Source organism: Hylaeus volcanicus, unplaced genomic scaffold (genome assembly GCF_026283585.1).
Source record: "Hylaeus volcanicus isolate JK05 unplaced genomic scaffold, UHH_iyHylVolc1.0_haploid 12186, whole genome shotgun sequence".
In the NCBI taxonomy this organism is placed as follows: domain Eukaryota; kingdom Metazoa; phylum Arthropoda; class Insecta; order Hymenoptera; family Colletidae; genus Hylaeus; species Hylaeus volcanicus.
This window is the reverse complement of record NW_026533136.1, coordinates 241,764-258,181: the sequence shown is the minus strand read 5'-3', so window position 1 is coordinate 258,181 and position 16,418 is coordinate 241,764. Positions and strand designations below refer to the sequence as shown.

General features: G+C 37.2%; 1 protein-coding gene across 9 annotated transcripts in view; it reads left to right on the top strand.

Moving 5' to 3' along the window:
• LOC128882793 (ubiquitin carboxyl-terminal hydrolase 45) overlaps positions 1-16,418 on the top strand; it is a 186,791-nt gene that overhangs the window by 16,321 nt on the left and 154,052 nt on the right. For all 9 annotated transcript variants that reach the window (XM_054134544.1, XM_054134541.1, XM_054134540.1 and 6 more), the window contains one exon: positions 2,529-2,685. In XM_054134544.1, the coding sequence (XP_053990519.1) occupies positions 2,529-2,685 (157 nt within the window). The remainder of the gene's footprint in view (positions 1-2,528; positions 2,686-16,418) is intronic.

Sequence of the window (16,418 nt, the reverse complement as noted above, 5' to 3'; positions counted from 1 at the left end):
ACTATTCCAAATCTACTCAGACCTCATTTAGCTTTAATGTTTTTACCCGATTTTTATTAGTTTTCAAGTTATAACGCTTCAAAGTTTGCTAATTTTCAAGTAAAAAAACTCGTTTCGGTCCTGGGCGGTTCCATTGATGCAGTAAGCACCATGGGGTTCTTGAAATCGATACGGAGGAAAATGGGAAGAATCCCAATATTCTGGGCCTAGAATCCCAAGGGAGACCCTCCGTTAGGCTGTGAAAGATTACTAAGATATTTAGTGATAGAATTCATTTCATAGGGATATCGTTAGGTCTGAAAATTTTAGAGAGATGGATTGTGAATGTTTCGGCTTTATTCTGGTTGTCCTTAGCCCATGAGATGTTTTCTTTTATTATTTCTTATTATCAATATTTTCTTACAATTTTTTTGTAATTGTCCAAAGTGAATAGTTATCTTCTTGATTAGGAAAAAGGTTGTGTATATATTCTTGAAGGCGCTCATTTTTTATTTTATGTAGCAATTTTTTTAATTCGGCGGATAATTTGTTCAATTTTTTTTATCTTCAGGACGTCTAGAGTTTTCTCATTTTTTTCCTGGTGTTTCTTTTTTCTGCTATTTTATTCCTTACAAATAGAGGGAACACGGGGTGTCCTCCAAGCATCCCTCCTCTCTTTTGCGATGCAGAACACGCTCCACATAGTGCGCAACTGCTTCCCATTCGCTCGATCCTCGTAACATCACCCCCACGATGTTGTCGAGTGTGACGTCTCCTACGAGGATGCAAAGCTCGAGCCTTTCTCTGGCGAAGTGGTCGCACAAGAAGAACGTATGAAGCACGTAGTCCTTTGCTGCGTCTCAATACCGCCATCTCGGAGATCCGACCTTGACCATCCTCGACAGGTATGCACGGAAGTATTCACGGTCTGTGAGGAAGTGGGTGAGATAAAAATTTGCCTCACCGTGGGCTTTAGATGTCCAGGTGGTCAGCTCTCCTATCAGCGGAGTCGTCCACCGGCCCGGCTGTGAAGTCTCCTAGCGTTACTATTATGCGCGCATTATCGCTGCGCGCTCGTGGGACACGGCTTCGGCCCGCCCAGTCTCCGAGGAGCGTTGGGAGATGTTCTTCCGCTCGAATGCAGGCAGGTCGATGGGTATTACCCCGGCGACTGCTTGCACTGCGCACTCGGAGACGGTCCTGTAGCTGCACGGCACCCGAAGCGCCAGCTGGCGCTGTACGGCAGACATGCAGCTTCTGTACTTACGGAGCCGAAGGGCATCCGCCCACATTTCGGCTCCGTACAGCAGGACGCTCTGGGTTGCCGAGAGCAAGAGTGTCCTCTTGCTCGGCTTCGGGCCGCTCACGTTTGCCATTAGTCGGCTAAGTGCTGTCGCCAACGACGCCGCCCTGACCGAGTCCCTCCGGATATGTTCCGCGAAGCTGAGCTTGTTGTCCAAGACAACGCCCAGGTACTTCGCGGACCTCCGGGTCTGGATGGTCTCGGTCTCTGCAATCATCGGGACGATGGTGAGGATCCGTCGGCGTGTCAGTATGACGATTTCCGTTTTCGGAATCGCCAGCTGCAGCCCGTGGTCTTCCATCCATCGCTCTACTCGGTACATGACCTGATTCAGCTTGAGCTGAGCGTGCTGTGATGACCACGGTGACGTCGTCAGCGTAGTCGACGAGAAACGAATCCTCTGGCATACCCATGCGGTCTCGGAGATAATCCGTCATCACTGGCAATAGGTAGTCCGGGAGCCGAAACGTTGTTTTCAACGCCTCCAATATGTCCGTCCACCGTGCCGTGCTCCGGCAACTCGACGGCACCGAAGAGCTCCTCAAAAGGAGCAGCGGGCCGTCGACGAAAAGCGCAAGAGGAAGAGCAGGAAAAGACGGCGCCCCAAAATTAAGCGGACCGCTGTCCTCGTAAAGCCGGCCGAGGACGTGACGTACGCGTGCATTGTAGGCGTGATACGTCGTCAGGTTCGGCCAGACGAAGCGGACACGGAACGTACATCAATTTGGCAATCGATTGACTAACAATGAGTATAGTCGAGAAGGTTTTCGGTGCACAGTGTCGGGTTGTTATTGAAAGGCAGACCACATGTAATTTATTCGAATCGCGAAACAACCGAGCTACAAAATCCATAGACTTTTTATTATAAGCACTTGACTGGAAAAGTGTTAGGTTTTTAGTCGTATGTTCTACGTGGAAACACGCATTATGGCTCCGCGGTTGCATTTGCCCATAATGGCAGACATCTTAGAAGGGAAGTCTGATAGAAAAGACGAAACAGAGTAAAATCTTTGTACGAAACAGCTTCATCTCCTTATGAAATACTTATCCATTCCGATTTAAACAAAACACCCTGTATAAATGTAATTCCAAGTCCTTACTAATAACTAATCGATTCTTGAACATTTTAATATATTTTCAAATATACTTATAATTTCACAATAATTTAAGTTTTACGTGCTGACGAGTTGTACAGTATGGCTGTTAAATTATTATTTTACATTTAATAGTTATTTTCTATTTTCAGGAAGAAGCTCCAGGAAACAGTGGAATTTATAAAACGGTCTGCTACTGTAATACGAAATTCATCACCAAGTAATATGATATTATATCAGTGCCAAAAAGAGGCTGTAGATACAGATGTACAAAAAGAAAAAGTTATATCTAATCTTCCTAAAGTTGGGGTATGTATATTTTGTAATGCTGGCTTTTCTTTTCATGATATTCACCCTTTGACTGTTGTGCACTCACCGTATACATCCGACTACACATAAGTTGCACCGTGGTACCAATGCTAGCAGCAGAGAAACGATTGTAACACAAGTACTGCATGTGCGCAAGATAGATACGCAGGAGACTGAGGAGAGAGAGGGAGAGAGGGGGGGGGGAGAAGGAGGGAGGGAGGGAGAGAGATGATAATTATGTACAGTCCATCTATGAATCTAATTTACTGCATACTTCATATTGACATATACGTACCTCAAATAATAGAGAAATAGACTAAGCTGCTCAGTTTATTACACAACAGAGTGTCTTTCGAAATCCTACACTTCATGCTGCCCCTACACCATACCAGATACAATTCCCGGAGCAGAAATAGAAAGTAGTTTTTAATAAACTATTTCTTTTGAAAATTTCTCCTTGCGAACAAATGAAATTCTGATAGATAAAAAAAAACAAGTTCATTTCTTCGAAGAAATTAATTTAAAGAATTATTAAAATGCCTTTACATAATAATACAATTGTTAGTTGCATGGTTTATCTTTGGCATGCATGTTGTACGTAACGGCACGTTCCGGCAATCCATGCATTTCAATGATCGGCTTTTTTAAATTTAACAAAAAACGATTGGTGGTAGAAACGCGTTTTTTAATTCAATATACGATATACTCGTCTATTAAAAAATTTTTTATACTCCGTCAGCTTTCTTAATGATTTAAAACTGCCAAGACTACGATCGATGTAGTAGGCGTTTACGATATCGGACCATTTCGCGACTTTATCTACACCGTCAATGATATAAACAAGATCTTTCGTTAATAAATTATTGCGGAGACATTTTAATAAATGTGGCGGATCAAACTGCGGCACAACTTTTTGAGTATCCACCATGATGAAACGCCCATGGCCTGACAATCCGCTCCGGCGCTGCGTGTCGAAAAGTAACTCCTTCATGGCACGTACATTTCTTGGCCCCTGATCGCAAACTAAAGCGATAACTTTCAATTCAATGCTAGTACATTTCCGAACTATGGCCTTAAATGTACGTGCAATTGTCGGCCATTGCATGGTACCCTTACAAAAAGAGTATGCCACTCTTTGTTTCCACGGTTTCTCTCCGTGTATGGATCTTACCATCCAAACGAGAGCATGGTCAGCAATGTCGGGACACCGATCGAATCCCGAATCTACAAGTCCCTCGATTAAATCGAATTTGGCGTTATAGTAAAGTCCGCGACTAAGCTTTATTTCATCAAAAGACAACACACAAAACCGTTGGTTGTCATGTTTAAACTTTTGTATCGCGATCGCCATATTGCTGAAGACAATATCGCAAATACCCAGATTTAATTTAATTTTAACGACCACCTTTCTCAATGTCTCGACACTTGGCAAGATAAATACACTGGAAAGATACTGATACCCACGTGGACTTTGCTTTTGTATTGATAGAGCAAATAACTTATCATTCAATGTAAATGTTCTATGAAATTTATTTTTTCCGACATTTCGGACATTCGAAAGTTGTCCGAAATTTTTTTTTTTAATCGGAAATATTTTTTTCATTTTTGCAGTTAAAATAAATAACATATCCATGATATTTAATGTTTATATAATTGCAATATGTTCTATAATAGTACCTTTTTTTTCTGTGATACTCCAGATGTAGAAGGCACACCAATTGTCTCTTTGGCCTCAGGTGTCGTACTACTGTGCCCATCTGTAACATCCATTACAAATGTTTGACAATTAGATATCTGCTTCATCCACAAATTATCCAATTCTATACATGACATGATAAAATTAAATTAACATTTCCTTACCAGAATGTGTCTGCGATGTCATAATTTCCATTGCATCTGTTGCTTCGATTACTTCAGTAATTCCTGAAGGAATTACTGCAGAAATTGAAGCTTCAACAGTTACAGGTTCTATAAAATATAGAAATTATAAATAATAAAATACACTATGAATATGCTTATTTTATGTATACATACTTGGCAAATGAAGCGTTGGCACTGCTGAAGTGCTTAGTCGGATATTTAATTTATAAAAATCCTCAAAGTGGACATCGCAGATTTTCACATTTTTTAATGAAGCCATATCCTGGAGGCAGGGATTATCGCACGCTGTTATCCACTTAAGGCAGCGTTCTCTGTTACTTATAATGTCTGGAAATTGCCGAAGCAGATTTCCCTGTGAGGTGCATCCTCTCACTTTACATCTGTTGGAAGGTTTGCTCTTTGCAGTGAAAAACGATAAACACCGTTAAGGTGAATAAGAATATATATTTTATTTAATAAACTAAATACACAAGCCACATGCTGCGCGCCAATCACACTTAGCTCAACGCCCAACTCCCACAGCCACACTCCAACAAACGAACAACGCGGGAGACATTCAGCCGTTCTAACCCACGAATGCTTGAATGTTATGCCGGAGTTATCATTAGGTTTAACAACATCTTCTAGGCACCGTAATATTTCACAAAAAAGAAACACAAAAAAACACAATGAAACCTCGCAAAGTAATCAAACTCACGCTGGTCTACCAGACCACCGCCACGTGAGTGATTGTTACTTCGTCATTCAAATGTTTCGCTCTCGCGGGCTTTAAATAACGACGAATACCAGCGCAAACCGACGGCTACCGACGCCGACGCTGAAATTTTCATACCAGTGCTGGTGGTACTCACCGATACGCTAGATATGTGTATGTGATGCCTACTAGCGCCGCGTAGATTTGGTTCACCATCTAAAAACGTGGTTTCACTTCCCCGCAACTATATTTGGTCCCCCTGCGTTCGACTGCCTGTCTCGGGCCCTGTGTGCCTTTTAGCGTTTCACTGTAGCACACACTCACCACGCACTCACTCTACGCGTGTCGGAACAATCGCCGGTGAATCAGTCACCACAATATGCTTCTGCACATCCGGGTGAAGAGGAGTTAGATGCTTATACTCGGTTCCTTTAGCAACGGCGATTGGTACTTGCACCAGCTGTCATCACCTTTCAAATAGTCCTCGTGTATCGGATTTTTATCAGTCGAGATCAAATGTTTATACGTGGCCATGATTGCATTTTTTCATATTCTGGAGTGAATCAATATCACGTTGAATAGCTAATCCATAGTATTAGGTAAGTTTTTTAATCTGAACATCCGTTAATTTCCCTTTACCTCCGAGCTTTTCTTTGGTCTTGACATTTCGGAGTCGAGAACCCATTCTTTTTTCAACGTGCCCTATACATTCACTTTTGATCGCTGCAAAATCATCGCTGTATGGATTTACTTCAAGAATTCATTGGAAAGTTTCAGAGTCGCCGTCGCCAATATAATTTCCGTATAATTCTTCAAACCGTACAAACATTTCTATAATCACGTCGCCCTTCATTTTTCCTGCTGATCCCTCATGATTCACATGACATTCTTCTTCGTATTCTTCTGCCCATTTTTTAAAATTCTTTTCCTTATTATTCCAGTGCGTACACATGCTACAGCAACTAGACTTTACAAGAACATCGATCACTTTGCCCGTGTAGTAACCGATAAGTGTCATTACTCCGTACAGTGACGAAAATCCACGCTCCTTCCACGAGCCATCACCAGAAATTTTCAAATCGTTCAAGGGTCTCTCATATTTCTCATTTTCTTTTTGTTCTTCCTGTGCAGCTTTTTTACTCAGATTTAGGAATACAATTTTTTCGGCGTCATACACATGGTTCAAAATCAAATAATATACGGATTTACTAAAACCTTTACCGATATCCATCAAACCACTAAATAAATTTATTCCTTTTAGGCTAATTCCTCAAAAGTCGCATAACGAACACTATTCTTCTATTCACTTCATATGCACTTTGTATAAAAGGGCTAGAATTAATCAATGTTCTTCCACACTTACACTGTACTACAATTTTAAAGGCAAATCCACGGTGTTCTGTTTCTGCAAATGATATTTTGGTAAAAATGCCGAATAGGGGAACTGTTGGATTTTCTCTTCTTTGAAAGAGAAAGTTCTCGTAACAAAAGAACCATCTGTGCGCGTTTGGGTTTCATTCCTAGACACAAGTCAAGAGGGTGCAGCTGCGTCCCATCTTGACTTGTTTAGACAAAGCATGGGACCGATAGGGTCTATGGTTCAGTAACGAAATTCTTCGTTACTGACCTCGTGTTGCATTTAGTCGAGCTGCTTCTTTCGAACTAAACAGACGTACTCTTCCGTGGTCTTCTAATAAAGTTTTTAAAGTCAAGTTAAATAAAAGACTAACTCATTCATTTCGCCGCCTATATTTTCAATAGGTTATGGGCCCAGATTAGTGCGGTGCTATCTGCGTGTAGTGTGGAATAGAAGAGTAAAAAAAAAAATAAAAACTGAAAAGCAAAAAACTATAATTGCTGTGTATATAAATATATATAAAAGTGTGTGTATGTTAGTGTAATAATCAGTAGTATAATCCGTAGTGTAATTTTTGCAGTGATTAATTAGTGAATATAAGAAATGAAAGGTGCAAATTTAAAAAGAAACATTAAACCATTTGATGGTGAAAAGTACAGTGTTTGGAAATTTAGAATTCGTGCGTTGCTAACAGAACTAAACGTAATTAGTGTTATCAACGACGAAGTTCTGGACATGTTAAGTGAAAAGTGGGTCAAAGCAGACAGAACTGCGAAAAATACAATTATTGAGTATTTGTCGGACTCATTTTTAAGTTTCGCGGAAACGAACAATAGTGCAAAACAAGTGCTAGAAAATTAGGACTCTATATATGAGCGAAAAAGCCTCACTACACAATTAGCATTACGGAAAAGACTACTAACGTTAAAATTAAAAAGTGATACACCACTGGTCAAACATTTTTCAGTGTTTGACAATATTATATCGGAGCTTGCAGCAGCGGGTGCAAGACGGGAAGACACGGACAAAGTGTCTCACTTTTTATTAACTTTGCCTGCTTCATATGACGGTGTAATAACAGCTATAGAAACACTGTCGGAGAACAGTTTAACGCTGGCATTCGTGAAAACAAGACTTCTGGATCACGAGATAAAATTAAAGGATGATTCTCGTGACACAAGTCTGAAAGTACTCCAAGCGAATAGGCATCAAGTGCAAAAAAGAATAAACTTTCAAAGTGCAAAAGTGTTCAAGAAAAATCCAGAAAGAAAATTTAAACCAAATAAATCAAGTGCTGTAAAATGTCGCCATTGTGACAGGAAAAGCCATTTTAAAAAGGATTGTTTTTATTATAAGAAAACAATTCAACACGAAAATGAAAAAGAAAAGACTGTACAAACGGTGCAGGTGACAAATTCATCGTGTACATCCGAACACAATACCCCCAGATTTACATTCATGGCTGGGGATTTTGATCAACAAGCAAATGGAAACAGTATAATGTTTCTACTTGATTCGGGCGCATCAGACCATCTGATAAATAGAGAAGATTTGGCGTAAAATTTTCAAGTCCTGGAAACGCCAATAAAAATTTCTGTGCAAAGAACGGGACATTTATTGCTGAGACAAAGAGAGGGTTGCTGAACGTCGTCACCAACAAGGGCGTCCCAGGTACCATAGAGGATGTGTACTACTGCCCAGACATACCCTACAATTTATTGTCGGTACGCCGAATGCAGCAGGCCGGAATGACCGTAACCTTCGAAGAAGAAGGCGTAAAAATATGCAAAAGTGGTAAAGTCATCATATCAGGTAAGCCACTGAACAATTTAACTGGTGTAGAATTTATGGTTTGTTCAAATAAAGTAAATTCAACAATAGTCTTGAATAAAACCAGTAATTATGAATTATGACATCAACGGTTAGGCCATATCGGGAAAAATAAATTCTTAGAATTAAAGAATAAAAGAATGTTTTTAGACATGGATAAATTACCAAAAGTTAAAGTCCATGATAAATTATGCGAAGCTTGTATAAATGGAAAACAAGCACGATTACCGTTCAGAAATACAAAAGACAAAAGTCATGTAAAACGACCATTGTTCATAGTACATACTGATGTCTGTGGTCCTATTACTCCTTCAATAATTAATGACAAAAATTATTTTGTTCTTTTTGTAGACGAATTCACTCACTATTGTGTTACGTACCTGATTACACATAAATCAGATATACTTTCAGTCTTTCAAGACTATGTAGCAAAGAGTGAAGTTCATTTTAATTTGAAAATTGTCAATTTGTATTGTGACAACGGGAGAGAGTATTTGTCAAACGAGATGAAGGGATATTGTGTAGAAAAGGGTATTAGTTATCATTTAACAGTTCCTCGAACTCCACAGTTAAATGGTGTATCGGAACGTATGGTAAGGACAATAACCGAAAGGGCTCGTGCAATGGTTCCCGGGGCAAATTTAGAAAATTGTTTTTGGAGTGAAGCCGTTCTTACTGCAACGTTTCTGATAAAGGGTATAGCTGGGTTTGGGGGTCAAAAGTGCCCTTAGACCGATTTCGATTCGCGATGATGTATTCGATAGGTTATCAAAAAAGACTAATCTGTGCCAAGTTTCAAGTTCCTATCTCGACGGGTGGGGGAGTAAACAAGAAAAAACAAAAATCACGATTTTGACCAATTTCTCTTGTCCTACTGCATGAAAAATTTTGAAAAAAATCAGAGATATTCCAGTTAGTGAGGCACATATTCCAGAATTCTTTCAGATTTTTCAGTTCAAAATCCAAACTGTGAAAAATAAAAAACGCAAAAAAATGATGAAAAATGCCGGTTTTGCATCGAAGGAATCTCAGAACTACGATTATAAAATTACAGGAAGTGTATATTATTGTTATTATTGTCCTCAATTTTTTTCATATTTTTAGGAGTGGTGCGCCGTAGTTGGAAAAATCAAAAATCGATTTTTTTCGCTGTTTCGGTGTGTTAGAGCAACTTGTATAAAGAATTTCTGTATACTTTTTATGAAATACATAATTCTTAATGTTTTGACATCGATCAAAACAGTATAGGTATTAATAAAACTAATATATCTAACAATTACAACATACACTTTGAGGAATATCTTCAGAACTATCTACGATATTTTCCAAGAGCGTCCGTGGCGCAAGTGATAAGGTGCTCGGCTGTTGAGCCGCTGGATACTTTTTGAGCGTAGGTTCGAATCTCCAGTTGGTACATATTTTTTTTTTCGTTAATCATATATTTTTTAATTTCTATCAATGCAACAATGATAAATACTTATTTACAAATAATAAAAACATATTTTTATAATGTTGTAACATGTATTATATACATAAGAATAATTTTGGAGCGCTCATGCCACCGCTCCTCTTGTCAAGTATCTTATCAACTACGATATTGTTTAACACGTCTTACACTAAAGTACTATATGAAATTCAGTTTCGAGTCACTTATCTTTAGTTTTGTAATCCTTATTCCTCAGTCCTCATGTTGTGTTATCCTTAGTCCTCATCACTGTCTTCGTTGATAACAGCTGTCACTTGTTCAACGTTAAATATTTTACTCAGAATTTCTGCAGGGCGTACAATTTTTGACAGATACCGAGCATGCGACAAGAAATAAATAATTGCTGCTACGTGTGAGCAACAACCAATTGTACGATTACCATTAGCACATTCGCAACAATATCTTTTAATACCTGTGTAGCCTATTGAATTTGGTGTGTAATCAATGTAACATCTGTAAGTTTTACTGCTAATGTGACGTGATTTTCCTTCGAATTTAACTATATTTTTAGATTCTTTAAGGCACCGAATATTAATATTATTTTCGTCGTCCATCAGTTCTGCTAAATACGATACTGCTTGAGATAATTGATACGAACCAGTAAATAGAATTTTAAGATCGCGTTCTGTCATTTCAGGAAAATCAAGAATTTCGGAAGGTGATAATTGTTTAAAAGGAATCTTTCGCCTACTCCAACGTTTATTTTCTACTTCCACTGCTAATGTATTATCAACATTTTTTTCAGAAACTATCCTATGAACAATTTCGTCGCAAAGCCCTGTGTCCGAGTTTAAACGTTTTCCGAAGACGTTATTTAAAAAACATGCTATTCTGCACAATATTCCGACCTTTGGAAGCAATTTGTTATCTAACTGATGATGAAGAAGTCGATATTTCTGACCTATGATTCCGTGTATAGCTTCGACAACCCAACGAACCTTTGTAACATCTTGTACATCCCGGAAACCTCGATCGACGATGCAAATATCTCCAGGTTGCAGAAGAGTTTGCAAACCATTGAGGTCTTGCATGACAATCTTTATTATCTCTGCGTCATTCTGTTTTGCATAAAAGGGCCCTAACATATCAACAATATAACCGTTTGTAGTACAAACTGTAAATGGTTTACACAACGGTACTTTCTTTTGGCCGGAAAATGATTTCTTCTGATATTCGTTATTTGAACTTTTTTCATGACGAATATATGTTCCATCGAAAATTAGCGCTAACTGATCTGAAATATTGTATAATTTTTTAGCAACCGGAGATGTATAATTTTCTATTAAATTGTTCCGCGATAATGCTGCAACGCCAAAATGAACAAGAAGGATATCTTTCTGGAATGAATTTATAACTGACTTACAAAAATCGGATACTTGTTGTTCGCGTTCTAAACCGAGAACTGCAGCTATCACACTATTTGAATTGCCAGTACGCAATTTGAAAAGAAATACTACAATAGCCTGAGTGATATCGCGTTGCTGAGATTTTTTCATACAAGTCATCATTTCCCGAAGTTTAATTAAATTGCTCCATGTTAAACCTGTAAATATTTTAAGTCGTTCTTCCGAAAGTGTAAAATCGCCCACTTTATCATTAATATCTGAATTGCAATTCATAGAAAAGTATTCAAAATAATTTCTCAATTCTTCGGTATCGATCAAAGTACTATTAGAATGTATTCTTAAATTCATTACATCTTGCTCAAACAAACGTTTCTTTAATAAATGGCTACGACAGCACCGATTTCCTCTAGGAACATATAGTCGCCGCATAATAAATACTTGTTTTCGAGTTTCAGCTGGTACATTTATTATATTTGATTTTGATCCGCAAACGAAGCAGTACCCATGAGTAGAAACAACTCTACTAAATGGCATTTCTACGTATTGAATAGATGTATGATCAACGTTACTCAAATCCCTAACAAACGATGGATCTTCACTTGAAGATATAGCAGAAGATGAAGTTGATGATTCGTCAGACAATATATTGAGTGAAGATATTCCGATTGAAGATAATTGATTCGAAGGTATTTCAGTTAAAGTGGTGCCGAGTGAAGTTATTTCAGTCGATAGATTTTGAGATGAACAAGAAGGTCCAGCTGAAGAAAAACCTCCAGCTGAAGAAGAGGGTACAGCTAAAGGGACAGTTTTAACTGAAGAACGGGTTGTAGCTAAAGGGACACTTATAACCGAAGAAGAAGCTTCACCTAAAGGAACAGATCTATTCGAAAAAGAGGTTTCAGTTACCGAAGAAGTTTCGACTATAGAAGTCGCCTCAAACTGACGCGGAGAATCTTCCGAATCCGAGTTTGTAACTAATCCTTTCTTGTAAGCGAAGATGCGACACTTGTTACACAATTTATCACCAATAATTACCACTCTTTCTAAAATTCTAGAATAACTAACTGCTTCAACTTCCGTCTGGATTTTCTTAAACTGACCATGCGATTTGCGAATAAAGATATTGCAACGAATGCACTTGGTATGGTCGGTTTTCCTTTCAAAAAAGTGTGCTCCTTCAGACGACATATTAAAAACAAGAAATGAATATACACGGATAAACACAAACACAAAAAATACACGCCGATAAACAATATTTGAAAATTATTATACCGATAAATAATATATGAACACGCGTAACAGTTCACAATATTACACGTAAAGTTAATAGCATTGAATTCGAAATAAGGCACCCGACGATCGTCCGTTGCATTTGGCATTCGAACCAAGACTGACCGTTTTTCGTTTCCGTACATTTCTTCAAAGTAGGATATTTTACAATTGGGGAGGAGTTAGGAGAACTGATCGAAGGTTTTGACAATGTTGTAAAGGTGTTGGTGAGTTCGTCCCGTGATCGTCTTTTATGGGTCGTAAATAATGTAAGAAATAATCGCTATAGTAGCGTTTAAAACTCGAAAGGATCGCGTCAAGCCGAAGCAATGTAATAAACTAATAAACGCGGACGAACATACATTGCCCTCCATTCACTTTGGCGCAGACGTTTCGTACCCTCATTTTGTTCGCAAGTTACCCTTCCCATTACCTTTCTTTATCGAAAGATCCTAGAGAGGATTTCTCATAGTCCAAAAAACAATTTGTATGTTATTAAGGATTGAAACAATTGGCGTTGTGGGCCCCCCTTATAAATGAAAGCCATGCTTACAAAGGTGTTTGAAATGGTCCCAGCAATAATCCAATTCGCCTTAATAGTGGTCGCGGAGGTTATATTCCATGTTGTGAATTTTCCGTGTATTATTTTCGAGAGACAATCAGTGTAGAAAAAAGCGAACATGACTAACGATTGACAATTACTAATGAAATTGAAAATACGATGGCCGTAAAAGTAATTGTAAACTCATCATGTCAATTACAATTGCAAATAAAATAATCGCGAAATCAATTAGAATAAAAGAGATTGGTTATCGTTCATTACGATTATTATCTATTATTCTTATATTTTTGCAACTTCTATTCAAGAATTGGTTGTAAACTATACAGCGAAGATAACGATGTGGATTAAGGATAACAACACAAATTCTACACTGCATTTTGACTACAAAACTAAAGATAAGTGACTCGAAACTGAATTTCATATAGTACTTTAGTGTAAGACGTGTTAAACAATATCGTAGTTGATAAGATACTTGACAAGAGGAGCGGTGGCATGAGCGCTCCAAAATTATTCTTATGTATATAATACATGTTACAACATTATAAAAATATGTTTTTATTATTTGTAAATAAGTATTTATCATTGTTGCATTGATAGAAATTAAAAAATATATGATTAACGAAAAAAAAAATATGTACCAACTGGAGATTCGAACCTACGCTCAAAAAGTATCCAGCGGCTCAACAGCCGAGCACCTTATCACTTGCGCCACGGACGCTCTTGGAAAATATCGTAGATAGTTCTGAAGATATTCCTCAAAGTGTATGTTGTAATTGTTAGATATATTAGTTTTATTAATACCTATACTGTTTTGATCGATGTCAAAACATTAAGAATTATGTATTTCATAAAAAGTATACAGAAATTCTTTATACAAGTTGCTCTAACACACCGAAACAGCGAAAAAAATCGATTTTTGATTTTTCCAACTACGGCGCACCACTCCTAAAAATATGAAAAAAATTGAGGACAATAATAACAATAATATACACTTCCTGTAATTTTATAATCGTAGTTCTGAGATTCCTTCGATGCAAAACCGGCATTTTTCATCATTTTTTTGCGTTTTTTATTTTTCACAGTTTGGATTTTGAACTGAAAAATCTGAAAGAATTCTGGAATATGTGCCTCACTAACTGGAATATCTCTGATTTTTTTCAAAATTTTTCATGCAGTAGGACAAGAGAAATTGGTCAAAATCGTGATTTTTGTTTTTTCTTGTTTACTCCCCCACCCGTCGAGATAGGAACTTGAAACTTGGCACAGATTAGTCTTTTTTGATAACCTATCGAATACATCATCGCGAATCGAAATCGGTCTAAGGGCACTTTTGACCCCCAAACCCGGCTATACCCTTTAACCCTAACTAAGGCGTTAAAGGAATAAAAAACACCATAAGAATTGTGGCATAATAAAAAGCCTCAACTAATGTTTTTAAAAATTTTCGGTTCCACAGTCTATATTCATAATAAAACAAGACAAACAAAATTTGAAGAAAAGTTTTGGAAAGGTATTCCAGTAAGCTATGAATCGAATGGGTATAAAGTGTGGGATGTGGAACGAAATAAATTTGCCATTGTTAGAGATGTAATTGTAGATGAGACAAATTTCTTGGAATCCAGGCCTGTAATGGTATAGTCTGAAGGGGTTAATGCAGAAAACTCCCATCATAATAAAACCGATTTAGTATCCAGATTTGTAGAGGTACAGTCTGAAACTGATTCACCTGACATACAGCCAAAATCAGTGTCTCAGAAACCGGATAGTAATAAATCAGATATATTAAAATCTCAAACAGAAAAGGCAAATACAGATATTGAATTAAGTGATAAACTTAATAAATCTGTAATTGAAACAGATATCCCAGGCCCTTCATCTAGTAATAAAAGACAATTATCGCCTGAGGTAAGAAGGAGTGATAGGATTAAACTTCGTCCACCTATTTCGTATAATGACATTGATGAGCAAAATGATTATATGTTGTGTGCTCAATCTCTTGTATGTAAAATTCCTGCATCGTATCAGGAAATTAAAAATAGGAACGATAAAATCCAGTGCGAACAGGCAATTAAAGAAGAAATTAATTCCCTTATAGTTAATGATACATGGAGTTTAGTGCCAAGACCAGAAAACAAAAATATTGTAGACTGTAAATGGGTATTTACAATTAAAAACTATGAGTTTGGAAACCCATTAAAATATAAAGCTCGCCTTGTTGCGAGAGGTTTCAGTCAACAATATTTAATTGATTATGATGAAACATTTGCACCGGTTGCAAGAATAGCAAGTTTTAGATTTTTAATGGCATTTGCAAATTAGTATAATTTGTCAGATCATCATATGAACGTAAAAACTGCTTTTCTGAATGGTATATTAAAAGAGGAAATTTATATGAAAATTCCTGAAGGAATTGATAATAAAGAAAACCAAGTTTGCAAATTAAATAGAGCCATTTATGGTTTAAAGCAAGCAGCAAGATGCTGGTTTGAAATATTTGATCAAACTCTTAAAAGTAAAGGTTTTCAAAATTCATCTGTTGATAGATGTATTTACATTTTAGACAATAGAAATATATTGAAAAATATATATGTGATACTTTATGTAGATGACCTGGTGATCGCTACTGCTAATATTGAAGAAATTAATAGCTTTAAAAACTATTTAATGAATAGATTTAGAATGGTGGATCTAAAGGATATTAAACTTTTTTTGGGAATAAGGATCGAGAGAAGTAAAGACAAAATTACAATGGATCAGAGTGCATATATCCGAACAGTTTTAAACAAATTTTATATGTTAGAATGTAAACCTGTAAGCACACCTCTAGACAATAAACTAGACTATGTAGCTTTGAATTCCGATAAGAAATATGACACACCTTGTCGAAATCTTATCAGATGTTTAATGTATCTAATGTTATGTACTCGACCACATTTATGTACGGCGATTAACATTTTAAGCCGATATCTTAACAATAATAATGAAGAGCTTTGGAAATGTTTAAAACGAGTACTAAGATATTTGAAGGGGTCAATGGATATTAAATTAACTTTTGTTCGAGATGGTTACGATAATATTTTAACAGGTTATGTAGTCTCTGATTGGGGAGGATTTGATAAAAGTGACAGAAAAAGCACTACTGGTTTCTTATTCAAATTATTTGAACGTTGTACTATTTGTTGGACTTCAAAGAAACAAGCATATGTAGCAGCTTCATTCACCGAAGCTGAGTACAAGGCGCTTTTTGAAGGTGTCAGAGAAGCATTATGGTTAAAGTCAGATTTCAGACCCAATTATTATCTATGAAG